Here is a 27209-nt window from a genome sequence, read left to right as displayed (position 1 = left end):
ATGGGCTTGTGAATATTTTTTTTTTCTCTTTGAAATTTGTTCCATACGTCAGAATCAACACATTTGTATGGATTGGAGGCAAGTTTCTTGAAAATCTTGAAAATTCTGTGCTTCTCCACTTCTTGTAATACTGGCAGGTGGCCGTTAAGTCTACCCTAAATATTGCTTCTGACTAACAATACATGGCAGGAACTACTTATAAGGAGCTGCCTTATCAGGAGGAGCTGAAACAGCCTCCGTGAGTCTACCCAACGCTTTTCCGTTCTTCACCTGCTTGGCTGTTTTGGGCTTCCTTCTAAACTAAAACTGGACTCACACCTCACCCAGCACTACTACAACTGAGAACCCCCTTGGCTCCAGGGTGATCTTCAGATACTCTGGTGGAGGGCAAGAGAACTTGGGGAAATATAATTCTGGTTGATAAGAAAAATCCAGCATGCCTGGATTATTCATTTCTCATTGGAGCTTTCTGTAAAACCCCACACAACTAACGCCAATTTTCAACAGCAGCTTCGGGCAGCTAGACACCAAATCCTGTATCTACAGGAGAAACAAGGAACCCCTTACCCATGCACCCCATATATTAAGACGTAGTTTGTTTTTCCCTTCTTATTTAGTCTAGCTGTTAGTTCAAGAACAAAGCTGTACCTTGGAGGAGCAAGTGGACTGTCAGCAACCTGTTTTGTTCACAAAAAAGAAGGAGGAGAATGAGAGTAAAGGTTAGCTTAAGGCATTCGGAACAACGCAACAAGGCCTGATGATTTAAAGGGATGTCTGCGCGCCCAGCGTATAAAACATCTAAAACCGACTTGGTTGTCATCGCTGTCTTCGCTATCACTGACTTGCAGGTCTTCCTGGAGCAGCACTCTGAAAGACAACCAGAAGATAAGTATCAGCCAAGGCAGACGTACTTTCAAGTACCAGACACTGAAAACGACTTGGTTTGTGCTTGCCAAAAGAAACCAACCTCCCACATTCTTTAGGAATGTTTGGCATTCTCTATCTGCTAAACCCTGCCGTTAATGAATGATAAAATGGTAACACACAATCTAGGAACATTATATTGTACTTTTCAACTAATCTCAGGACATTTTGAAAAGGATGTCAGTATCATTGGCTGCCATCTACACACAACAAAGATGAAGCTCTGTGAGAGGAATGCTCCTCGCTTAAGTTTGTCCAGCGCACTAACGCAGCAGCACAGGGTGGAAGAACTCTGATCCTTGTACATTAAGAGACTGGCGTGCTATTGGGCTGCACTGAGTCCCCAAGGACAGAAAGCATCATCAATTCCACAAATCAGATGTGACAAATCCACTCTTGTCCAGGGAGCAGGACGGCGCGAAGAAACCCCAAAGGTCTCCTGTGTCTACCAGTACAGAGCCAACCCTTGCCACACAGATGATGCCTGTTGAAAAGGTACCAACCCCACAGTCCCCCAGTACCTTACCCTGATGCACAAGAGGTTCTCTGCGCACACAGACTTTGATTACACCCAAAGGCCTACCGTGCTCTCTTTGCATTTGGCCTGTGCCATTGCCCTGTGGCTGTCCTCCTCCATCCCCCCGTCTCCTCTGCTGCCCGTTTCCTCACACACCTTTTCAGTGGAATTCACCTCTTGCCTCTTCTTTTACAGGAAACACTGAAGGGAAGCGCTATGAGACACCACCTTGGAAAACGAGGCCCCTGAACTTCCTACAGAAGGCAAACGGCACACAGTCTGCAGCAACCCTGCACGCTCCAACTTCACACGTGGGCTAGAGCCGAAACTCGCTGCCAGTCCACCGAGACACAAAAGGGAAAAAGCAAGAATAGCAACAACACAGCCACTTCTGGGCAGTTTGGACAAATGTCTACCGGCAGCTCTATGAATTCTTTTCTTTTCCAACTCGTTAAGGGAAACAGTTCTTCAAAATGATACTAAAACGTTCTGAAAGTGATTTTGGCTTGCTTTAAGAGTTGTGGGCTAAAGATACATTTCCCTTTGAGGTAGGAGGATAATGCAAAGAAATGTTACCTAGAGCTTCTTTTAAATCTGATTTAACTGCTCCTAATAAAAATGTCTGCCTTTTCACCTGAGCTGCTGGTAAATAAAATGCATCGGCATAAAAGAACATTGCAACTACTTTAGTTCAATTTAGGATCAAGGAAGAACACTAAAACTTGGAATAAGTCCTATTTCTGCAAGGACAGACAAAGCCAGTTTCCCCAAAACAAGGTTTCAACAAATTCTGAACTAGCCTCCTTAAAGACAATCAATCTGCTTCAACAACTAGACTGCCTTAATTAGCTCATGCCTTAACAGACGCCAAGTTTTCATTTGCAGGACCTGTTCTATTCCAGCTTAGATACACACCATCAATCTCCCTCCAAAGCTATATAAAAGCTCTGTTAGTGAGAGAAGGAGCACTAAAATCAGCATCGCTTGAAAGCAAAGGCTGGTCCTTCCCCGCCAGCTGGGCTAAAGATGCATCGCCGCAAATGAGTGAGACGTTTCCCCTTTTAAAAGAAGGGCTCTTCCATTCCAGCGCTGCCAGGTGCTAACTTCGGGCTGTATTCAAGAATGAAAGCCGTCTGGGAAACCCTTGCACGCACTGTAAAGCCGAATGCTTCATTTGGGCACACGAGCGCCCTGGGATTTCAGGGCTGCTTCTAATTAAGCAGCACAAGCGCTGTTTGTTTTCAGCCAGCTACACTTGGTAAGGCAAGCTACTCCAGGCAGCTGGATTTTCAGTCACGTGTGCTTTAAACAGCAAAGAAAGCAAGCCCTGTTGTGCGAGTGAAAACAGAAAAACAAAGAGGAAGGGATGCATCGGTTCAAGGGAAAGGTGCAGAGGAAGTCCCTGGGGAAATCTTTCTTGACTCCATTTTGGACATTAGCCTAAGCCACCCTCTTCCTCCCACTTCAGCTGTCTTTGCTGACTGTGGGTACACTGGCTCTGAAGAGCCCGCACGGACGCTGAGCAGAGAGGGGATGTTGGCGAAGGACAGAGGTACGTACCATGCCAAAGTTACAATTCTGGACCTCTGCGCTAAGAAAGGCGTATTTTCAGATTCTTGTCTACAGTAAAAGTCTCTTCTCTCTCTGCTGCCTGGAAAACTGACTCAGGCTCAAAAGGGATTTTTACAGGCAGCTGAGAAGAGCTGAAAAATATTGTCTATGGAGGAAGGCAGAGCCTGCAGCAGTTGAAACTAGTGCGTTTAACAGTGCAAAGAAAAGTCCCAGAAGTCATTCAGGAGGAGAAAGCTGGGGTGGAAGAAGGAGCAGCAAAAGAAAGAATGGATTAAAGCAGCAGCTAACTACTCAGGAAGACACTATCCCACGCTACCAGCCAGGGGAGGCTCCTCTGCAGAATGTCAGAACAGCACAAAAAGGGTTGAGTTTTACAGACCTTACAGAGCTTGAGTGCAAGACTCTACAATCTCAACCAAGAGATGGCAACTGAGTCTGGTAACTTACGATACTGTTGTCTGAGAACGAGGCAACGTATCCGAAGGTCCATCGTACTGTCCTGTAAATCAAAAGAGAATCAGTGGGGTTTATCTGCCTCACCGGTAGCGTATTTTACCCTATGGTCTCTGAGCATCAGATTAGAAAGTCACTTTCTTCCAGGACGTAACTGATTGCCATTGAGATTATTTATCACTCCAAATGGGGCTTCCAAATGAAATACTGTTTGTTCTCTGCTGAACTGCTGCCTTAATTTCTAGGTAAGGAATGCATACAGTCTCTTCAGCATTTTCTAAACTCATCAATGTTTAACAAAGCACAGGAAACCACGTCCCTTAATCAAGGTAAGCATTTGATGTTCTCAATGTATGACACTCAAAACCATCTGTCAACACACATAGAACAGTGTGCTTTCCTTTGGATTTCTACTTACTCTGGTTCTGTGCTACACATCCAACAGGCTGCGACTCCTAGAAAGAAAGCACAAGGTGCAAATTGAGAATCAAATACATCATCTCTCAATAGCACCGTATCAGTGATCCGATTTCCTTGTGTTTGTTACTGTAATCGATACTTTGAGCAACGTGACAAAGAATAACTCCGAAGTCTCCAATAGTCTAAGCTTGCCTGATGTAGCTTAGCACGGACAGAAGTGATGCATGGCAAGTAACCATCACACAATTCAAAATCCATTGTGACTTCTAAAGATAATTTCTCCTAAAAGCCTTTACCTATGAAAGGAGGTGCAAGAGTTGGAAAGCTCATCAGATGAAAGCACGTGCAAGAGTTGGAAAGCTCTCTTCTAATTTATCAAAAGCCTTGGCAAAAAGAGGGTGTTTACCTTTGTTGGTAATGGAAATTTGGAAGGCTCTGCAGTAGGAGGAGTAGGAATATCTGTCAGAAGAGGTGGCCATGACTGGGTCATTTCCTGGAAAGCAAATGACAGAAGTGGGTTACAGTATTTTTGCTGATCCAGGCAACTGAAGTTGTACCTCAAAGACATTTATATTCACGTACAATAAATAGCTGAGCCCATCGTAAACCCAAGAGGCAATACCACAGCAAGAAGCCCTCTTTGAGCTCAGCGAGCCAGACCGTCATGAGCACTTGCTCCTTTTCTCCAAGCATACTTGCATTGCCCAATTAGCAGCAATCTCAGTGAAGCTTGTAGAGAGTTAAATACTTCCTATGTTTGCATTAGGCTATCACAGTTAATAAAGGGAAAAGGACATAAAACCTGTCTACGAGTAGCTCTGGACTTTTTCAAAGTTCAGGAACTTCCTATTATGTTCCTATTACAGCAACAACACCCCCCTGAAAGGCTTTTCAAAACTCAAGGGGGTCAGCTAGGGAGCTCTGACTGCCAGCCATTCCTCATGCTATTCTACCTGAAACACTGCCTTTTGCTCTGACTGACCAAGATGCCTTTGCTGCAGAGCTCCAAGATGTGGTTTCAAACCAAAGAGAGCGACTGCCTGATGGGCTATGTCTTTAGGAGCCTTGCTGCCCTGTTGCCCTGCCCTAACTCTCACCCAGGTACCAGCTAGTTGGGCTAAGCCATGGTCCGGCTGAGAGCAGAGCACACAGACCACAGCCAGGAGATAGGGATCAACCTCCAACCTGCCTCTTCTGGCACCACAGCTGGACACAGAGGACTGGGCTAAAGCTTTGGCTTGCACTGCAACAAACACGTGAACAGCCTAGCACAGACAACGATCTTTGTCTTGAACATACGCTAAAACACCTTAATGGGGGTCAATCTAGACAAAGCCTTTGGGGAAGCTGGGGCTCAGAAATTCAGAACCACTCTGTTGAAATCACACAAGACAGACTTTCCTATTAAGTTTAAATCCTGAAGAGTGTAATACTCACTCCCAGAAATAAAGGAATTCATATGGCCTGCCACCCTCACTGCCTTTCCTGGAACACTTATCTTATTTGCACTCTGTGCTCGGTGAAAGGGTCCCATGTACTCAGACCCAGCTGAGTACTGGCAGCCTGGGCGCTGCCCACAAAGCCATCTCTGACACAGGTTGCAGAGGCAGTTTTGCATTAAGAGCTGGCTCACATTTGCGCAAATGTACCGTAATTACAGCGACAGAGAAGCCCAGTCCAGCAGCAGTGCCATGCACGCGGTGATACTCCTCCTCCTCCCCCCACCACTACTTCAATGTATACAAAACACAAACACCTAGATCTATTATTTAAGAGCACCTACCTTCAAAATTTCCTTAACGGCTTGGGCATCCCAGCGGAAGGGCTACAAGCAAATAAAAAGAAGGAAGCAGCATGAGTTTCTTTCTTTGTTTACCAGCTGACAGAGATAAACAGAGGCACTCATCAAACGTTTGCTTACCAACAGTTCTACAAAGGCCACGGGAGTCCCTTAATAAGAAAAGGCTAAAAAGCCCCATCAGAAGGGCACTTTATTCTACAAAGCCTGTTGTTTTCAAGTCTTTAGTAGAAGATATATTCTAATAAAGATGAGAAAGAACCAAAGTGAAAGGGAGTTCATTAAACAGTGGCGCTTGTCCAGCTGACAGGATTCTCCCTGCTTCCTAACTTGTGTCCTTCTGTGCACCCACGTGCACTCAGCAGAATAAGAAGCCAGTATAAAGCCCTAAACTGGGAGCAGGCAAAGTAAAGGTGGCTGTAAGTGGAAGAATAACCCACCGGACTCTTAAATGCCAGTTCCTGGACTCAAGGGAACACCAACTGCGATTAGAAAAGTTGAAAAGCAGTATGACTAACTTGTGCAGTTCAGGATAAAACCTTGTGATTAAAATAATTTCTAGTCAGGCAGGCACCATCCTGCAAGCAAACTATCAGCATGGGCGGTCCTTAAGCATGTTTTTAAGGGATGTTTATCACTTGCTGCAGACACAGTGCACTTGTTCAACAGATCTCTTTCTTTCATCCGCTCACCGATTCCCACAAGTGTTTGATGCAGGGGGAACGTCTACCCTTTCTTAAGAGGGCAAACAAAACTGCAGCTGCTGCCGTAAAAAAGGCCCCTGCAAGCCACAGGAGAGCTGGCTACACAGGGGAAACTGCAACACTGGTGAAGAGCAAACAAAAGCAGCGAAACTGCATCAAGTACAGGAGGTACAGGCAGGTAGTTAACACAAGATTTTCTTCTGACTTCTTTCAGGTTCAGGAATTGTAGGGGTTGTTTTTTTAATTTGTTTCTGTTTTAAAGTTCACACAGAAAGAGTTATTAGCCTTTTTATAAGGAAAAATATGGAACTCTCATTTTCCACAAGAAATTGCCTACAGCCACTTGCAGCTGATCAACACCCTCTTCCACAAAAGGCAGACGGCACCCACACTCTCCCTTTCTCTTACAAAGGCAAAACACAAAACTCTCTCCACCTCTCTCCTTGCCCAGCTGCCTTAGCTCTCAGTCCTTGGCAGAGAAAGGACAAGTTCAGTGACTAGAACTAAGATATGCTCGAGCTTGCTGCCCAGGATGCCTTCTGCTGACAACAACAAACACAAAAGTGCTCTGCTCCTTTTGCTCATAGCTGGGGGACAAGAAAGAGCCTCCAGTCTTTCCCTGAATGCAGAATTTTAGAGGGCTTTCAGGATCTTGCTTATGATTTACAATTCCATTTCTGCACTAAATTTCCTTCGAGAAACTGCTCAAAAAACATTCGATGGAGCGGGAAACAGAATGGTCTCGTGCTTCCCAAGGGCTAAGTCCATCTGGTAGAAATCTTCAGGATATTTTTTGTTTACATTGATACTTCCCTGAGGGTCTACAGTTACATCGTACAAACTCACTTAGGAGAACCCTAACAGACAACTACCCAAAACCCCAAAAAGCCCAAAAACCTTCATCCTACCAGGTGACCATAGAACTCCCTGCACAGTCAGCTGTCCCAGTACTCAGCGAACATATGGGACTTCTACTCACCAGCACTGAGTACCGACGCTCTGCATGCACTGACTGTAGGTACATCATCCCCTGACCTCTCAGCGTATCATTTCCCCCTTCTTCTTTTCAACAATCTTTACAGGCAAGACAAAAGTCACAGCAACAGAAGCAGTCGCTCTAACCATAAGGCCTGCTGCAGCCTCACTGATAAAACAGACACGGAATCATGGCGAGTGCTGCATTTTCACCATCCAGGTATCTCCCCCAGATGTACTGGCAAAAGGCACTCTTAAAATACACCTTCTAAAAATGATAAAGTGTGCACAGCCATCAATGCTGCTCGTAGTCTCTGCCCTTTGGTGACCTGTCCTCCCATAGCTGAGCTTACCCTGCCAGCAACAGAGTCTCCTAACTCACCTTTACGGGCTCAGAAGGGATTTCTGATTTGAATAGTTTGGCTCTGGCATTCACCTTCAGATCCGAGATCTTTTCTAAGGGCTCTCTATGGTATTCCTCCAGGAGAGGTTTGAGACCTGGCGATTCCTCTCGCGCCTGATCTTGGACATCCATTGGTCTCACACAGGCAGTTGGTTTCTGCTGCATCGCGCTGGGCTTTGATGGCAAAGCTGTAGGAACCGTCCGAGAGGAAGGCCGAGTGTTGCTGCTCAGGTCAATGTCTGAGCCGTCCTGACTTTCCTCTTCCTCTGATCCTGTCACTAGGTCCTGAAACGATTTTCTTTGACTGTAGGTCAGCTCCTGGCTTTTGCTGCTCTTTTCTGACTTGGAACTGACGTGCAGGTCGGAACGCACAGGTGACAGAGGTTCCAGTGGAGGAGGCAAAGGTGTCAGAAATGAAGAAAATGAGAAAATGGAGTAGTCCAGATCATGAGCACGACCTTCACCAGCCGCACGCCTGTCACTTCCCTTGCGATGAAGACCTTCGTGACTTTCCTTGTCACCACAACTGCGTTTGCGACTTTGGCTCTGACCGTCGGATGAGCTGCCGCTCTGCACGTGCAAACCTGAATGTGGTTTTGCCCTTGATTGTGCCTTTTCGCAGGGACTTGAGCGGTGAGCAGGAGGAGCACTTACAGCCGTAGTGGGTGGATGGTGGGCTGTGTCATGGAATGAAGGTGATGTAGGGCTGGTATTTTCATCAAGGGAGTGTGGGAAATGAGGTGCTTCAGGTGAGACCGGAGGAAGGACTTCGTGAAGCCCTAAGAAATTCCATTGGGTTTTGGAGTTGATGAGCCCCATGACATCCTCATAATTGCCCAGCACGTTCCGAATTTGGTTTGACAAGTCATCTCCTTTATGAGTCTGCAACAGAAGAACAGAGGCAGAAATGGAAAAAGCACGGACCCTCAACTTCAGGAGACTCAGCTCTGTAAGAGAGATTCGTCAGGATCTTAATTGCATCACCATGTATCACCACAAGCAAAGTTAGGCAAGCTCATCTTGATCCTGCAGTGCGGTCCCTCCAAAGCAAGTGGGACTGCTCTGCTCACTCTTAGTTCTTCTGAGCCAAACTTGTAGGTGTGCCTGCAGTCTTCAGGAACACTAACAGCAGACCCGTTTGTTTCTATCACAGCTGCACGCAGACAGGCAGCCAAGCTGCTCTTGGGTGCTCTCCCTCAAATTCCCAAACTACAGGAAGTAGCCTCCAAATGAATCTGCCCAGCCCAAAGACCTTACTGCGCTTGCACCATCTTCAGAGCTTTAAACACATACTCTGATGAGCTTAAGTTAAGCAGATGGGAAGATGCTGGTTCTGCACGTATCACACTCAACTCTGCTACACCATATGCAGAAGCCACAGCTCTGCTCTTACGCTCCAACCATCTTTCCTCCTCTCCCTCCACCACACACACATCCCCACACCCCCCCCCCCCCCCCCATCATTACCTTGTAGGGTGCTGCAAAGACGGGAGGCTTCTCAGGGAGCTTGTTTTGCTCCTGCTGAGCCTCCCTAATTCGTCTCTCTCTCTCTCTAGCATGCAGCAGGTTTCTGTCCTCATTGCATAAGCTTTAGGAAAGAGAGAAAGAAAGGATGGTTAACGCTTTACACCACTGTTACCAACAAGTACCTACTGTGCTTTTCAGACAACAGTGCATGTCCAGCATGAAAGTCATTTTGAACAGGATGCTTACAGTTGGCAAATCAGTTACGTCATGTCACCGCATGGTGCTATAATACATACAAGGTACAGCAAGCATCCTTCTCAGGGCTTTCTACTCTTGATACCATACATCAAGAAAGGTGGGAAGGGAAAAACTATCCGTCCATTGAATCTTTTCAGTGGTGCTCAACGGCAGGACCAATGGCCACAAACTAAAAGTCAAGAAGCTTCACCCCAACGTGAGGAAGAACTTCTTTACATCAAGGGTGGCAGAGCACTGGAACAAGCTGCCCAGGAGAGTAGTGGTGGCCCCCTCTCTGGAGACATTCCAAACCTGCCTGGGCACGTTCCTGCGTCATCTGCTCTAGGTGGCCCCGCCTTGCCAGGGCGGGTGGGCTGTATGATCTCCAGAGGTCCCTTCCAACCCTCACGATTCTGTGATTCTGTCTAACTCTTCACCTGAGGGTAAAAAAGAATCTACTATTTTGAAGGTGTTGCCACTTTCAGAGACTGAACTTTGCCAGCTTTATAAACAGGCTTGAAAACTTAGTCTTTACTTTAAATGGGCAGTCAGAAAGCTGCTTGCTTACCTGCCAAACCATGCAGTTGCATTTAAAGCAATCGTGCAAATGTATTTAAAGTGGTGGTCTCAGAAATCTGGAAAGCGCCAGGTCAAATCCCCCTGTTCCTCCTCAACCACATACGCATACACTCAATTCCGCCAGCCCCACATCAAAACAGCAATAAAGCTGCGTCACATGCGCTGCAGAATAACTTCACGGAAAGCCAGAGACTTTAAACTACACCACCTCTGTGAAATACTCCTGCAAAATCTGGGACTATTAATGGACATTTGTCAAGCAGCAGCACGGAGGCACAGTATGTGGATGCAGGCATTGGCCTCCTCTCCTGCTTCTACTCTACTCACAGGCACACTATGTGGATGCATTATTTTTCTCTCTTCCCTCCTCTTTCTACCCTACCGCACAGTCTACTGCATACATGCAATTCCTATGTTCTTCTTAGTACACTCAACTTCTCGAGCGTCCCAGTTTGGAAGGGAAGAGCCTTGCCTTCCCCACCACTGACATTTTCTCAAATACCACACCGATGATCCCCTACTGAAGGTCAAGATAGAGCCATGGCTTTCCTGAAACAGTTAATCAAGAGGTCCAATTACTGCAAAAGTGGCTTCCTGACACAATGTGAGCTATGGAAAACTGCTGTCTGATGGCAAGCTTCCTGCTAGGCCCTGCTCCCATGTGCCCTCCTGCCACCCAAGAAAACGGCTGTGTGACCTCCAAGACATCAAGCGTGGCCCTAGCCTTGGAGCCAAGCCAAGCTTCACAGCCAGCCAGTGGCGCTAACATTTATGCTGTAGCCCCTCTTAGCACGCAGCCTATTAAAGCAACGGGCTGATACAGCAGGCCAGCAAATCATGCCAGTAAGTCATCATACAAAGGAAAGGGAAAGGATGCCGCAAACTTAAGCCTTTGCCACTTGAAGTGCTCCCAGTCTCCCCACATGCAGAGAGAGCAGGTAGTCAGAGCCAGAGAAGAGTTCAGCTGTTAACGAAGCAGTCAACCTTCCCGTCCTGCTTCCCCAAAGCTCAGGGCTCTGTCATCTTGCAGTCTGCAACGTTAAGCCACCTCTTGGCTTCAAGCACCACTGTGAAAACACACTGCGGAGCGCCAAAGTTCTGTGCAGGATATACCACCCGTTTTAATTACACCTCTTGGCTTCAAGCCTGTCGAAAAGCACCACTGTGAAAACACACTGCGGAGCGCCAAAGTTCTGTGCAGGATATACCACCCGTTTTAATTACTTGTACTCATCCCTCGCCTGGAGCACAGGGGAGCGGGGGGGGGGGGGGCTAAAGAGCAACGAGAGGAGTTTCTCCCCTTGGCATTTCTGACATGCTCGTTAAAGCATCCTAAAAGCTAACAAGGCATTTAACGGGTACCTTAAACGGCACTGCGTCATCAAACACCGTGACTTCAGAAAAGCTGCCCCCCCATGCCGAGCTTTTACCTTAGACAGGAACAGTCACCCGAAAAGGATTTAATTCCCCTGCTTAGGGAATTTCAAGGGGTGTGACTTGTCATATGGCTTGCAGCATATGTCATATGGCTTGCAGCATATGTCACAGGGCTTGCAGCAGGTTCCAATGCTAGATGTGGACATAACGTACACTATCCAATATCACAGCATTGAAGAAATGTGCTGCAAACCAGCGAGCCAACTGTATCTACACCCCCCCTAGATGTAGGCAGCAGTCTTGCATTTGCTCTGCGGTATGAGGTTTAAACAGCATTTTCTTAACGGGTCAATGCTTTAATGTTTTCCTGCATAATCAGTCTTGTAGTCATGGAAGAAGCCATTGAAAAGAAGGCTTTTCACTATGATACTGAATGCAGTTACATTTCTTATTTCTCCATGCCATAATTCAACTTCTGTATTTCAGTGCTTGTCTCACTAATGCCTATGAAACCCTGCGAGACAGTTAAAAAACCTAACCCTGCTTCACACTGCCTACCATCCATTTCTTCAAAGCACAGAGCACAGACTTCTGCTGAGGCTCTGAAGAGACTGCAAACCTGCAAATAATCAAGAGGATGACCCAATAGAACTGTGGCACAGAGGTACCTGCTGGCCTTTTTTTGAACATATTCCTTAAACAGATACACTGTGATGAAAAGGGCACTTAAGAAATGTTAGAATCACTGACACCCAGGCACTGACCAAGACATGACCATGAACCACTGGCAGTCTTCAGGACAAACCTATCCTGGCAGTGAAATACCCGCTTACAAGAGAAGGGGAGTCAGTGTTCGTAACAAGCTCCTCGAGCCTCTACCCCAGTGCTGTCATTGCCCCAACAACAAAATGAACGCCATTTTCATTGCAAGACTTGATGAAAAACGCTAAGTTCCTGGGGAACATTTCAAGTCTGATAAATGAGCGTTTCCCTGAAGAAAGCTTCCTGCCAGAACATACCCTGTAACCTGTAGACACTCCCCCCCCCCGCCCCGCCCTTGCTTCTCTTTTCAACATTAGCTTTTCCCACCTGTGTTTTTATTCACTGATCAGGGATAGAAGTGTCCCCTTTTTCAGGTCCTTGTCTCTGACAGATGTGTTGCGAGTGAAGGAAACTGACCCCATTAGGTACAATGCAAACAAAACAAATCGATAACGTAAGCTTGTTGTACTCTGCAGCTTATCCTTAACTCAAAAGGGCACTTCTGAGGTGAAGAGGATTACCAAAGTAATACTTCTGAAAAACCTAACAGGACAAGCTTCCTACTGGTGATCCTAATTCCAAATGTATTTAAGCTGTTTATGAGCATGTGAATTTTAGAAGATCCATTCTTACCTACTTACGCGCTGAATAAAAATGGGGGTCTCCAGAGATAAAGCCTCTCATTTAAATAAACACTGCATAGAAATTCAAATCCAAGAGAAGAACAAGCAAAGGTGTGCAGGCAACCTGGATGCCGTTGTTTCTCAATTCTGAATTCCTGAAAATGCCGGGCTACTGACCTCAGGCATCAGTGATGAAGCACAGGTGGTGGGAACATTAGATGTATTTTATGTACACAGCACCATCTTACCTGGCCATATACTTACAATTTTACATGGGAGAAAGGGAAAACAAACAACACGACTCAGAGGTTTCAAGCCTAAAGTGACAACGTTTCCATACAAAGTGCAGGTGCTGATACATTGCCCAACCCAGTACTTCCAGACGGAAGTGTGGCATCTCTTTGCTCTCCATTTAACAGTGTCTGCCCTGAGTGTTGGTTCAGTCCTGCTCACCTCACACACCCATGGATTTTCAAATCTCTTCCCTTGTTCCTCTGTTCAACTGAGTCCTCCTGAAGCACCTGAGAGTTTTCCACATGTCCCCAGAGCTTGGGGAAGTCAGTAATTTTCACCTGCTGTGAAATTTCCTTGCTCCCGGGTCTCTTCTGTTACAATGCTACTTAGGGGGCTGGCTGGGTGGGCACGCATGGCGGTAATATTACGAAATAAATCTTTGCACACTGTGTTTTCAAGAAGCATTAAATAAAAGAAACACCAACAGAAAGAAAAAACTTAACAGTAGCAATCAGTACCTAGCGCTGGTTGCAAGATTCCAACAAAACCGAATCAGGGACTGTTCAAAGGGGAATACAGCATCCCTTACCTCAAGAAAAAATGCAGTGTGACATTACACTAATAAAGAGATGATAACCCATTAAGTTTCTGGCACAAATCCCAGAAGCTTAAGTATTGTGAAACAATCAAGCAGAGTACCAATGAAGAAGGAATAGATACCAAGCGATATTAAAATCATTAAATGCATGGCTAGTAAGCTTTCCTAAAATCTCTTTGCTGTAAAGTAGAACATCTTGCGTCTTTCTCCACCAGTAGTCCAGGAATAGCCATGCAGCCTGTGCTACTGTCAAGCACAGGTTATAAACCATAAACCACACAATTTTAAGGGCTCCATGTACCTGGAGAAATAGATTCACCTGATCCCCGAACTTCTGCTTCCAAATACACTTGGAAGGCAAGCAAAATTCAGAAACCCATATGTGGAAGCATACACAAAAACCAGCTTAACAAGGTGAATGAAGCTGTGTGCTGTAAGCAGTGGCAAGTCTGAAGAAGGCTGAGGCAGCAAAATTCTCTGCTGACCCTGAATCAGCAAAGCACTTTTACATAGCCTTGCTTCATAGCACCTTCTTAAACTTGGCACTTTCCAGAGCCAAAGCTGACTGCCAGCAGCACATCCTTGCTGGGCAAATCATGAAAAGCAGTTAGATTTCACCACACAGCATAGCTACGGTGAGGCTAGAGCAGCAGCAGGCCAAAGGGAAGAAACTGAGTAAAATACCTGAGAGAATCAAAAAAAAAACCCAACGACTTTAACAACAACAGAAGACTAAGTTGGATGCAGCCTGTTACGAAAGAAACTGCTTTACAGATGTTAGGAATCGAACACTTCTGAGAAAAGAAATTGAAACAACCCTTTCTCCTTCAATATTTAAATTGATGAAAATAGATTTCAAAGAGAAATCACCTTCTCCCAGGAACCAGACCGCAGCAGAGGCTGCGCCCTACTAGCTTTTGGCAGCCATCGGGAGCAATTTGCATCGTCTTCCTTGGCATTATCCACTTATCGTTCCAAATGCCATAAAATATTCCATAACCATATGAAGCAGCATTGCTTTTCTCAATCCAAATGCGTGCAGAAATCCAAATGAGTGCAGAAATCCTTACTTTAAAGGCTGGCTTGCTTCACACAGATCACTGGGATGGCAACATTGCCCCCTGCTACGCTGAGGCTGTGAAAAGGACAGGATGCGAAGCAGTGGGGCTGGTGCAGGAAGTATCGAGGCAAGGTATGTTGTAAACAAACACCTCACCTCCCTGCGATGAGTAGTTTCCACGGGACAAGGGACTGCTCTCATCCGTGAGAATCACAGAATCATTTAGGTTGGAAAAGGACATGAAGATCATGCAGCCCATCCATTAGCTAGCACTACCATGTCCACCACTGAAAGGTGTCCCTAAGCGCTACATCTACACGAGGGTCACGTTGATATCCAGTGTTAATCACTGTCCGTTTTGCAGCAGATTCTGGTTTACCAAAGAACTGATGCCTTTCGTAAAGACAGAATGTTAGATATGAAACTCCTCCTCTCCCACTCAGTCATTACGATGCTTGCATTGATGGGGGGACTATTGTTTTCAAACCTCTCAGAATTTGGCACAGCACTTGGGAAGCCACGAATACATCAAATTATCCATACCTGTCGCTGCTCTTGTCCATTATGACGCCTTCAGGTGAGTCACGTCAATACTAATGGAGTAGCTTCAACTGGAAGACGAAAAGAGGTATCAAACATCTTTTTTACAAAAGAACAACGCATTGTGCTCAGTAGATGTCACTCAAGCTGTGCTTCAATGGTCACAAAGGCCAACCCAGGAACGTCCTTCCTCAGAGTCAGCAGAGAGAAAAAAGAGAAAGTCAAACGAGCAAACGTGAAAAATCTTGGGTTTCCAAAGCAGCGACTCATTACAGTACAGTGATGTCCAGAATGCCTGTTACAGCAAACAAAACATAAACCCCAACTGTTAATTTCCTTTGTCTGTGTGTTTCGGTGCACACAGTCTCCAAAGTTATTTTTCACTGCAAAATTTAAGACTCACCCCTCTGCACTCTCCTGCAGGTATTTCAGAGCTGTGTGAATCCCTCAATTCTCCCCAGCAGCCTAAATCGTCTTTCAGTTACGTTCAGGACGATGGTGTGAAATACTACACAACAGGAAGGTTAGATGTAACCTAAAGAACAGATTTCTTCCGCAAGACAACAAATCCTTTGAATTTCTGAGGTTCACTAGTTTGACAGATTTCTGCACAATCCTCAATATTGGCAGGCTGAGGCACAATCTCTGCATCAAACACACCTACAGTTCAAGACACCGACTTCTGGAAAAGCTTGTAAATGCTGGGAATGCTCCCATAAACACCTCTGCTGGTTTCAGAGAGACCTGTTAGAGCCACAAACAAGCCACAAGCACTCACCACTATATTGTAACGAGTGTTTGCAGAGATTGGCCTAAGATGTTTAGGAACAACAAAATCTGTTCAGTATTCACCTGCCTGGAACAGCAAGGCAGCAGGAGCCCCCACGTGACGCTGACTCTCATGGCACGTTTCCCAAAGGACTAGCAGCTACCTAAGCCAGCATCTGTGCCAATCTCTGCTGAGCCCTTCATCATTCAACCCAGCGAGCTACATGGCAGCTGTATGAATACCTGCCTAAAGCAAGGGGTCTGGGTCAAGATCTCCAGGGAGCTATGCACAGAGCCTGAGCTGTCCCACTGGCATCCCAGGAATTCCAGGATGAATGGGAGAACCAAGATATCCATTTTCCCCTTCCCCCAGCAGTGATGCTGCATTTCAGGGCAGCTCTTAAAGAGAACTACAGGCTTGGCCAAGAGTATGACAAGCCAGGCTATAGGCTCCACTACAGTTAGTTCAACTTCAAATATGCCATCAGGGCACTCCCTTCAGACAGCCAGATAGCCCTGTGATGAATGGAAACAGCTGTGGAAAGGGGAAGGAGTGGAGAGAAAAAAACAAGCATTAAAAATACAGCTACAGATTAAAAGGTAACTCCAAATACAAATTCAAAGCAGCAGTGTTGAGGAAGCAAGGAGAAAACAAGGGGAAGGACGTTGCATCAATTACTGCAAGAGAGCGACCCCCTCCCACCCCTGTAACAGCAGAAGAAAAGAAACAAGCCTGGAAACACAAAGACATGGAGAGCAAGCCTAGATTAAAGCGCAGGAACACCTCAGTAGAAGCAACAAATCTCCAACAGGAAGAAATACGACTGAAAACATTTCTGTTTCAGTTTGTGACATTCATTTGCAGCATCTCACACTCCTGAGTGAGCAAAATGATTTACGGCTGGGGAAGAGGCCGCACTAGCATGATGTGAAACCTTGTGAACCCACTTAGAGCAAGTGACAGTCAACAGGAGCACAGATGCTTTGATGATTAGATGAAGGAGCTGATCTCTGGGTCATGGTTTTAATCCCAGGTAAGATAACATGGGATAACCCTTCTGCAAGCCATACAAAGATACGGATGGGAAAGACGGGATGCCTCTCAGGCACCCACCTCAACCTGCAGCTAGCGAGACTAAGTAGTAGATGTGCACACTAAGTTTACAGATCTGAAAGCAAACCAACCCTTAATATTTGTTCCCTCCTCAGAACCGTGAAAAATGTCACTTTTGCTGGTAAATAAACAGCCTTAAAAGAACAAGAGGTCCACTTGAATTTAAAAATAAACAAAGGCAGGAGAAGCAGGAAGCACATACTGAAAGAATTCCAACTTCTTTTTAACTGGTGTTTCTTTAATTCTACATTCCTGGTCTCCAAACGTTCAGCCACTGCACGGATGTCACAGGGTAATAACATATGCAGAGAGATGCATGCCCATGTTTGACTAAACAGGCTGCTGGGGAAGCCTGCTCTGTCACCAACTTATCCTTGACAGGGCTATGAAGCATGTGAGCGTCCAGCAGTAAAATCTACATTTCCCTGAACTATCCAGGGTTTGCAGGTGCCTTTGACAGGGCCAGCTTTTCAACCGTACTGATGCAGCATCCATTTGAGGGTGCACGGGCATTACTACTGTAACCTATTTCAACAAGGTACAAACGCCTTTGCTTTTACTTTCTGCAAACAAGCTGTGTATGTAAACACAAGCTTTCCTCCCCGACGGCTTCTGGCCTAGCTGGTTAATTCAGTCAGGAGCTCCCGTCTTGCTCTAAAGCAACTGTTCCGTTATTAACTTACACAACGGGAGGTGGCAGAGCTCACGTCGCCGCGCGACGACCGCGACGGGCTGCGGGGAGCACCAACGGCTGCTGGCCCCGGCCCGCCCTTCCCCGCGGGTTGTCCCCGGCAGCTGCAGGCAGGCGCCGGGAAGCTGCTCCCGTCCGCCTTAACGTGCAGCTCCGTGACGCCGCTGCTGGCCGCGCTTCGGCGCTCCGGCCTGATGCGGATAAGCCGCCCCGCCCCGCCGCAGGGGGAGCGAATAATGTGAGCTAACAATGGGAGCTCCGTCGCGCCGCGGCGTGCCCGGGGGTTCCAGAACGTGCTAAGGGGCAGTAGTGCAGAACTGAGCCTGCGAGCGCTTCGAAGCCATTTTTAAATTCCTTGGGAACTGGATGCGAAAAGCCAACCACAGAAACAACAAAAACAAACCAAAACCCAAACTAACCCCCCCCCCCCAAAAAAAAAAAACAACAAAAAAACAACCAAAACCAAACCACCCCCCCCCCCAAAAAAAAAAAACAAAAACCAAAAACCAAACAAAACCAAACCAAAGCAAAGCAAACAAAACCCCACAACAGAACCCCACAAAAATAGAAGGGGAGGGTTGTGAGGCCTCACTTGCAGCACCGTGCACAGTTCCGCTGTCCTCAGCGGAAGAAGGACATGGAGTTGTTGGAGCAAGTGCAGAGGAGGCCACAACAGACCAAGACAGGCTGAGAGAGTTGGGGCTGTTCAGCCTGTAGCGGAGAAGGCTGTGTGGAGACCTCATAGCAGCCCTTGCAGCTCCTGCAGGCTTTGCTGAGTAACCCCCTTAGGTTGTGAGTGCAGTATTAAATCATCTCAGTCAAATACACTCTGTTAATCTAAAAAACAATAAATGAACACATCTCTGATGCGGTGCGAGTTACCAGTTCCACAAATTGCTCATTCGCTGAACAAGAGGATTTGCTCAACCCTACGCCGGAAACTACTCACCAGGTGATTGCTCGGTGAGAGCTGATCCCTGCAACTCAATTTCTGAGATTCCCTGCCACTTCCACAGTCTTCTGTGATGTTTGGTTGAAGATTTTCTGTGGAAAGGGAGAATCCTGTGTCAGGTTCCTGTTGAAGAAAGCTTTCCGTCAGGATAGCCTGATCCCCTACAGCGCTGGTGGGTGATCGACTGGTCTCCAGGGGCAAGCTCTGCACACATAAATAGTGGAATGCTGTTATTTCACAAAAAGGATACCGTATCAAAAGGCACAGAAATTAACAAGAATTCTAGATCTTTCTCCCCATCAGCCGTGCACAAACCAAAACAAGCTTCCAGCCTGTTCCATGGGAGGTTAGTGTAACACGCCTTGTGCAATGCGTTCAGCTGCCTCATTTTCAATCTTCCCACACACAGCTCCACATTCTTCTGCATTTTCCTCAAAGAGCCACAGGCACGAGATCCTGAACCAAAACATACTGCCTGAATGATTTCATTTTGGTGCAGCTGAACCTGTGGAGCTCATGGATCTTCAGTATACCACTTCCTACAGGAGACTTGAGATCCATCAAACAGCACTGAACTCGGACTCAAAACTGCACCGTCGTTTCCAGCTTGAAAGCCCAAGTAACCGTTTTGCTGCCTGTACTGACTGGGGACACAATACTGCCCAGCCTCTTTCCACCTAACCCAGGTTCCCAGCCTGAACTTGTGCGTTTAAGAGCTTGCAGAGACACAGATTATGGCAAGAATCGGCGTGCCCTTCTGCAAATCCGACTTTGCAGACCATTACCCTGCGCTTGCAGAGTACACGTATCAAGCCAAACGTGTACGTCAGCGCTCTCCTCTAGGAAAAGTTCTGGGCTTCTCCACCTTTCTTCCTTTAATACTGGCATGTGACCGTCAAGTCTACCTTAAATGTTGCTTGTGACGTTATAACAACACGTGGCAGGACCTACTTACAAGCAGCTGCCTTATGAGGAGGAGCTGAAACAGACTCAGTGAGTCTGCCCGACACTCTTCTGTTCCTCACCTGCTTGGCTGTTTTGGGCTTCCTTTCGAGTTAAAACAGGACTCACACCACACCAATGCGCGCAGCATGGGAAATAAGCAGGAGGAGTTGGAAACCTGTGTTAAGTCAGGAGACTATGATCTGGTGGCAATTACAGAGATGTGGTGGGACAGCTCACATGACTGGAATATAGTCATGGAGGGCTATGTCCTTTTCAGGAAAGACAGGCCAGCCAGGAGGGGTGGTGGGGTTGCTCTTTATGTGCGGGAGGAACTACAATGCACCGAGTTCTGTCCAGGGACAGATGATGAGTGAGTTGAGAGTCTGTGGGTGAGAATTAAGGGGCAGGCTGGCAGGGGGGATACTGTTGTAGGTGTCTGTTACAGACCACCAGATCAGGGTGAGGAAGTTGACGAGGCCTTCTACAGGCAGCTGAGAGCGGCCTCACAGTCACAGGCCGTGGTCGTCGTGGGGGATTTTAACTTCCCTGATGTTTGCTGGAAGGACCACTCCGCAACCCAGCCGCAGTCCAGGAGGTTCCTCCAGTGTATGGATGATAACTTCCTCCTGCAAATGGTGGATGAGCCGACCAGGAGAGGAGCGCTGCTGGATCTCATCCTCACTAACAAGGAGGATCTGGTTGAAGCAGTAAGGGTTGAGGGCTGCCTTGGTTGCAGCGACCACGAGATGGTGGAGTTCAGGATCTTGTGTGGTAGGACTAGTAGAATACCAAGTAGAATTGCAACCCTGGACTTTAGCAGGGCAAACTTTGGCCTTTTCAAGCAATTGCTAGGGGAAATCCCATGGGCAAGGCTGCTTGAAGGTAAAGGGGCCCGAGATAGTTGGTTGACATTCAAGGACTGCTTTTTCCATGCTCAAGATCGGAGCATCCCGACACGTAGGAAGTCAAGGAAGAGGGCCAAGAGACCTGCGTGGCTAAATAGGGAATTGCTGGGTATGCTCAAGTGGAAGAGGAGAGTTTACAGGTCATGGAAGGAGGGGCTGGCCACTTGGGAGGAATATAAGGCTGCTGCTAGAGGATGTAGGAAGGCAGCTAGGAGGACTAAGGCATCCTTAGAATTAAACCTGGCAAGAAGGGTGAAGGACAGCAAAAAGAGCTTTTTCAAGTACATGGCAGACAAAACTAACACCAGAGGCAATGTAGGCCCACTGATGAATGGAATGGGTGCCCTGGTGACAGAAGATGCAGAGATGGCAGAGTTACTGAATGCCTTCTTTGTCTCTGTCTACTCTGCTGCAGGCAGTCCTGAAGAGCCCTGTACCCCTGAGACCTTAGATGAAGTCAGGTCGACGGAGCGGTTTGCCTTAGTCGATGAGGAATGGGTTAGAGACCAGTTGAGCAATCTGGACATCCATAAATCCATGGGTCCAGATGGGATGCACCCGCGGGTGCTGAGGGAACTGGCAGAAGTCATTGCTAGACCACTCGCCATCATCTTTACCAAGTCTTGGGAAACGGGAGAGGTGCCTGAGGACTGGAGGAAGGCAAATGTCACTCCAGTCTTCAAAAAAGGCAAGAAGGAGGACCCGGGTAACTATAGACCGGTCAGCCTCACCTCCATCCCTGGGAAAGTGATGGAACACCTTGTCCTTGGTGCCATCTTAAGGCATATCAAGGATAAGAGGGTTATGAGGGGCAGTCAACATGGCTTCACCGGGGGAAATCATGTTTGACCAATCTCTTAGCCTTTTATGAGGAAATAACACGGTGGATGGATGATGGCAGAGCAGTGGATGTGGTCTACCTTGACTTCAGCAAAGCATTTGACACAGTCTCCCACAGCATCCTCACGGCTAAATTGAGGAAGTGTGGACTGGATGATCAGGTAGTGAGGTGGACTGCGAACTGGCTGAAGGAGAGAAGCCAGAGAGTTGTAGTCTATGGGGCTGAGTCTAGTTGGAGGCCTGTAACTAGTGGAGTGCCTCAAGGGTCAGTACTGGGACCGGTATTATTTAATATATTCATCAACGATTTAGATGAGGGAATCGAGTGTACTATCAGCAAGTTTGCTGATGACACTAAGCTGGGAGGAGTGGCTGACACGCCAGAAGGCTGTGCTGCCATCCAGCGAGACCTGGACAGGCTGGAGAGTTGGGCAGGGAATAACTGGATGAAATATAACAAGGGAAAGTGTAGAGTCCTGCATCTGGGCAGGAACAACCCCAGGTTCCAGTATAGGTTGGGAAACGACCTGTTAGAGAGCAGTGTAGGGGAGAGGGACCTGGGGGTCCTAGTGGACGACAGGATGACCATGAGCCAACACTGTGCCCTTGTGGCTAAGAAGGCCAATGGCATCCTGGGGTGTATTAGAAGGGGGGTGGTTAGTAGGTCGAGAGAGGTCCTCCTTCCCCTCTACTCTGCCCTGGTGAGACCCCATCTGGAATATTGTGTCCAGTTCTGGGCCCCTCAGTTCAAGAAGGACAGGGACCTGCTGGAGAGAGTCCAGCGCAGGGCAACTAAGATGATTAAGGGAGTGGAGCATCTCCCTTATGAGGAAAGACTGAGGGAGCTGGGTCTCTATAGTTTGGAGAAGAGGAGACTGAGGGGTGACCTTATAAGTGTCTATAAATATATAAAGGGGGAGTGTCACGAGGATGGAGCCAGGCTCTACTCAGTGGCAAACAATGATAGGACAAGGGGTAATGGGTACAAACTGGAACACAAGAGGTTCCACTTAAACTTGAGAAGAAACTTCTTCTCAGTGAGGGTGACGGAACACTGGAACAGGCTGCCCAGGGAGGTTGTGGAGTCTCCTTCCCTGGAGACATTCCTGTGTATTATCTAGGTGTTCCTGCTCCGGCAGGGGGATTGGACTGGATGATCTTTCGAGGTCCCTTCCAATCTCTAGCATACTGTGATACTATGATACTGTGAAGGGCCTATTACAACTTGGAACCCCCACTGAAGAAACAAAACAAACCCAACCCCAACAAACCTACTTGAAAAATCCACTTCCCTGTGAGCATTTCTGCTCTGTGGGGGAGCTTCGCCTGCAGGCCTGTCGCAAGGCAACAGACTCCATCCAGGCTCAGAAAGTCCAGGCAATAAAGAACTGTGAACTAAACACCCCCCCAGCAGCCCACAAAACATGCCCGGGATCAGCTAGGCATTTTGCTCTGGAGAAAACTGGGCTGAGTTTCTACAAGCAGGGCTGCTAGCAGTGTACGAGCAAAACTGACAGGTGTTCACAGGGTGTTTTAGCTCAGGAGGGATACCCCCTCCTGAGACAGATGAACTCCAACAAGACACTGTTTCAGACTTTGCCTCACCTACATCAGCTGACGGCAATGCAGCATCACCAACTTGCCTCTATCAACAGGACTTGCAAAACAAATTAGTTATGAGCATGGTTTCAGACCTGCTCTGGAAAGCTGTGAGAAGGCATGGAATGAAATCAAGCTGCATCATTCATCATAGCTTCTCAGTGAAAAGGCTCAGCATTACTCCCTTTAGAAGAAAATGTTTTGCTGCATTTACAGCATTTTAAACGTGGATATGGCCATATTTTACTTCTGCACAGCACCGCCTTCTTTTTATCTACCAAAATGAGCAGTACGGCCTCTTTTCAAGACTCTTCTGGGTTTAGCTGCAAAGACTTGGCTTTAGGGGTGGGAACAGAGGGCTTCTCAGACTGTTGTCCATCATTTACCCTTCCCTGCAGGGCTGACTCGAGAGAAGAGACCAGGGACGCCAGGACAACACACACACATTTCAGAGTGCTCTGACTATGCTACCGGATTCACCTGCATACCAAGATTAGGAAATTGCATCCATTCTGCATACGTGCAATCATACTAATCATGGCCACTTGGAAAGCCAAGTTATGAGACAACTGGAAATTCTTCACATCCGTAACAACAAAATATTTATCCACCAGTTTTCAGTAACTGCAACTGACAGAGTGTGCAGATAACTTAATTCACCTGAAGATCCTCAGTTTGCAACTGCTGCAGCAGAGCACACATTTGAAGGGAGAAGGAAGCAGAAGAGAGACGGGCATATCAGCACATCAGTTTCTCAGTCATGACTATCACAGTTTCCAAAATGCTGAAGAGTAGCAACAGCCATGTTTTCTCACCTTCTTTTCCCTGCCCTTCCACCCTTCACAGCAGTGAAATCCAAACACACAAGGTGAGCTGCTCAACATCACAGCACTGAAGCTGAAGGATTCAGGACAGAACGCAGGATTTTCCTGTTGCCAAACAAGCGTCATCCCCAATGTCACATCCCTTTCACTAGCTGAAACATACAGCACGTGAGAAATAACAAACCCAAGCAGATGGAGGAGTGCCCAAAGGCCTCGTACAGAGCAATACCCAAAACCCTACAGTGCTCTGTATCATACCACCCCGTCAGTAATTTACGGAGCTTGCAGAAAGTGTATTCTTTACAAAGGAGAAATCAACACCAAAATTTTCACCCACAGTTTTTGCCAGCTACCTAGCACAGTAAACCCTCCAGCCCAGTTTGCCAAATGGATCTGGAGACATGCGACCTCTCAGTCCCATACAGAATAATTCCCATTATTTATTGTGAGTATTCGTTCAGGCTTCACTGTTGAATAAAAGCCTTTACACAGCCACAAAGCTGAAATCTCTTGGACCGAGATGGATACCCCTCCTGACCTCTGCCACCAAAACCACAGAAATACCACGAGCACCAGGCTTTCTGTCAAATGCAACCTTTCCCTTGCAAGAGTTAAGTTCTGCTGCTGTATTCACTCCTACTCTCTGTTAAATGTCTTAAAAAGAGCAATAATCAGAGCCTTTACCACTGATCTTTAAGCATACAGAGGCCTCCTTCTTATTCACTGCGCTGAAATGCTCGGACGCACTTTTACATCTTGAGCAGCATCCTCACAAATGAAAAGCCAAAGCGCATGATGGAGGAGAAGGGAGGCCACAGAATGGCAGGTGCACACCTTGGCTCCATGCCTGCCTCAAACAGCAGCTGTGGGGCATGCTCCTCTCGCCTACCCCACAGGACTCAGCCCTTGCTCCTTCTTCCTCACGGTCACTTGGAGCCATCACTGTATAGGACTTCATTCTCTGCCCCATTCACCTTACAGGTCTGGGATGCCGTGCACTGAGCCCAGTGCCAGACTTGCCATTTCTCAGCCAGTTTGCTAAGCCTGGGGCATACTGCTAGGCCCTGCTCCCATGTGCCCTCCTGCCACCCAAGAAAACGGCTGTGTGACCTCCAAGACATCAAGCGTGGCCCTAGCCTTGGAACCAAGCCAAGCTTCACAGCCAGCCAGTGGCGCTAACATTTATGCTGTAGCCCCTCTTAGCACGCAGCCTATTAAAGCAACGGGCTGATACAGCAGGCCAGTAAATCATGCCAGTAAGTCATCATACAAAGGAAAGGGAAAGGATGCCGCAAACTTAAGCCTTTGCCACTTGAAGTGCTCCCAGTCTCCCCACATGCAGAGAGAGCAGGTAGTCAGAGCCAGAGAAGAGTTCAGCTGTTAACGAAGCAGTCAACCTTCCCGTCCTGCTTCCCCAAAGCTCAGGGCTCTGTCATCTTGCAATCTGCAACGTAAAGCCACCTCTTGGCTTCAAGCCTGTCAAAAAGCACCACTGTGAAAACACACTGCGGAGCGCCAAAGTTCTGTGCAGGATATACCACCCGTTTTAATTACTTGTACTCATCCCTCGCCTGGAGCACAGGGGAGCGGGGGGGGGGGGGGTACCTTAACGGGTACCTGAAACGGCACTGCGTCATCAAACACCGTGACTTCAGAAAAGCTGCCTCCCCCATGCTGAGGGTGAAGTTTACCTTAGACAGGATGCCCCCCGCCCCCCAGCAGGCAGAACACAGTCACCCGAAAAGGATTTAACCGCCACTGCTGCATTCGCTCGAATTCTACTGCCTGACAGCAACGACATCGGAGCCTTCGTTTCCGTACTCTTCTCTACAACCATTTCCCACCTATCCAGCAGGCCTGCACACAGGCAGACGCAACCTCCCATTTACACTGCCAGTTCTCCAACCCAATCGAACAGAAACAAGCCGCCATAAATTAGTCACATTCTGTTTGCTTGCATGTTATTGGGCAGAAAATGGACCAAGGAAGGATCATCAGAAATACAGCTATGATGTGAGATGCTTTAAGAAAAACAGAAGTATTTTTCTGATCTCTCAAAACTTTCTGAATTTCTTCCAGTTGAATGGAAGTCAAAACTTACCCTTGATGAAGACACTGTGGACTCCATTACTCCAGTTAAAGTACAAGGTTTACGGGATATGCTGAGCAGCAATGCAATGGGTATGATGTATTACACCCGTCCTCTTTACAGGGATGAACCAGTGAAAGGGTTGCAGCAAGAGCTGAACCAGCTATACACACTCATCTGTGCCCGAAATCAAGACTTTGAGGAGAAAGGAGGGCAAGTCTCAATTGTGTCCCACTCACTCGGCTGTGTCATCACATCATGACTGGCTGGAACCCGGTCAGGTTTTATGAAAACTTGGTGCAGAAGGAAGAGGAGGAGCTTCAAGACCACTGGATGAGCTATGAAGAGCAACATTTACTTGAAGAACTTCATATAACTAAAAACTGGTTGAAAGAGATAAGAGAGAGGTTACAATGGTTAAAGGCATCCACCATTTCAGAACCACATGTCTTACAATTTAAGGTAGAGAATTTCTTCTGTGTGGGATCTCCATTAGCAATGTTTTTGGCATTGTGTGGCATCTGTCCAGGAAACTCTGGTAGTCAAGACCATATTCTGCCCAGAACAATTTGTAACTGCTAACTGTTTTTCACCCAACAGATACAGTGGCCTATAGATCAGAACCTTTAATTCTGAACACTACAGCAATATCTCGCCTATTCAGATCCACTGGTACAGCACTGTAAACCCTCTACTTTATGAGTGTATGAAGCCAAGTTTTCTCAACCCAACAAATGAACCTACCTCAGTTACCAATAGTGAAAGTGTGTCAACTGTACCAAGCCCAACTACTTCACCAGACATGGCTCGACGCCACTATGGGAAGTCTGTAACAAACATAGGCAAGGCAAGTATATTAGGAGCTGCAAGCATCAGGAAGGGCCTCGGCGGGATGCTTTATTCCAGATTTGGTTGATCTAGTACAGCCACCCCACAGACACTCGAGGCAGGAAAAGACAGAGACAAGGAGGATGACAAGAAGGCCACAGCGGCGGGGGCGCCGCTTTTAGTGCACAGCAACAGCTCGAGCTTCCTTGAACCCTACAGTTCAAGACACTGAGTTCTGAAAAAGCTTGTAAATGCTGGGAATGCTCCCATAAACACCTCTGTTGGTTTCAGAGAGACCTGTTAGAGCCACAAGCACTCATCACTATAATGTAATGAGTGTTTGCAGAGATTGGCCTTAGCTGTTTAGGAACAACAAAATCCATTCAGTATTCACCTGCCTGGAACAGCAAG

The 27209-nt window shown here is 47.2% G+C and overlaps 2 protein-coding genes across 2 annotated transcripts; one reads left to right on the top strand and one right to left on the bottom strand.

Moving 5' to 3' along the window:
- Positions 1-587: 587 nt before the first annotated feature.
- LOC134166103 (AF4/FMR2 family member 1-like) lies at positions 588-9502 on the bottom strand. The gene is made up of 9 exons (XM_062623409.1): positions 9498-9502; positions 9234-9354; positions 7752-8648; positions 6815-6823; positions 5670-5711; positions 4293-4379; positions 3885-3921; positions 3461-3512; positions 588-867 (listed from the first exon to the last, which is right to left on the bottom strand). Exons 1-9 carry the CDS (start codon positions 9500-9502, stop codon positions 726-728), a joined length of 1392 nt encoding a protein of 463 aa, XP_062479393.1. The 3' UTR covers positions 588-725.
- A 10000-nt stretch (positions 9503-19502) lies between these two features.
- On the top strand, positions 19503-26973 carry LOC134166102 (phospholipase DDHD1-like). The gene is given in 6 exon segments (XM_062623407.1): positions 19503-19589; positions 25674-25912; positions 25914-26224; positions 26227-26544; positions 26547-26603; positions 26606-26973. Coding segments are annotated over 6 exon segments (1293 nt in total). The 3' UTR covers positions 26887-26973.
- The last annotated feature ends 236 nt before the right edge of the window (positions 26974-27209 follow it).

This window comes from Pezoporus occidentalis, unplaced genomic scaffold (assembly GCF_034315485.1).
Source record: "Pezoporus occidentalis ecotype Australia unplaced genomic scaffold, CSIRO_AGI_Poc_V1 ctg252, whole genome shotgun sequence".
Classification (NCBI taxonomy): Eukaryota; Metazoa; Chordata; class Aves; order Psittaciformes; family Psittacidae; genus Pezoporus; species Pezoporus occidentalis.
The sequence above is the reverse complement of the archived record's forward strand: the minus strand, read 5'-3'. Positions and strand labels throughout refer to the sequence as shown.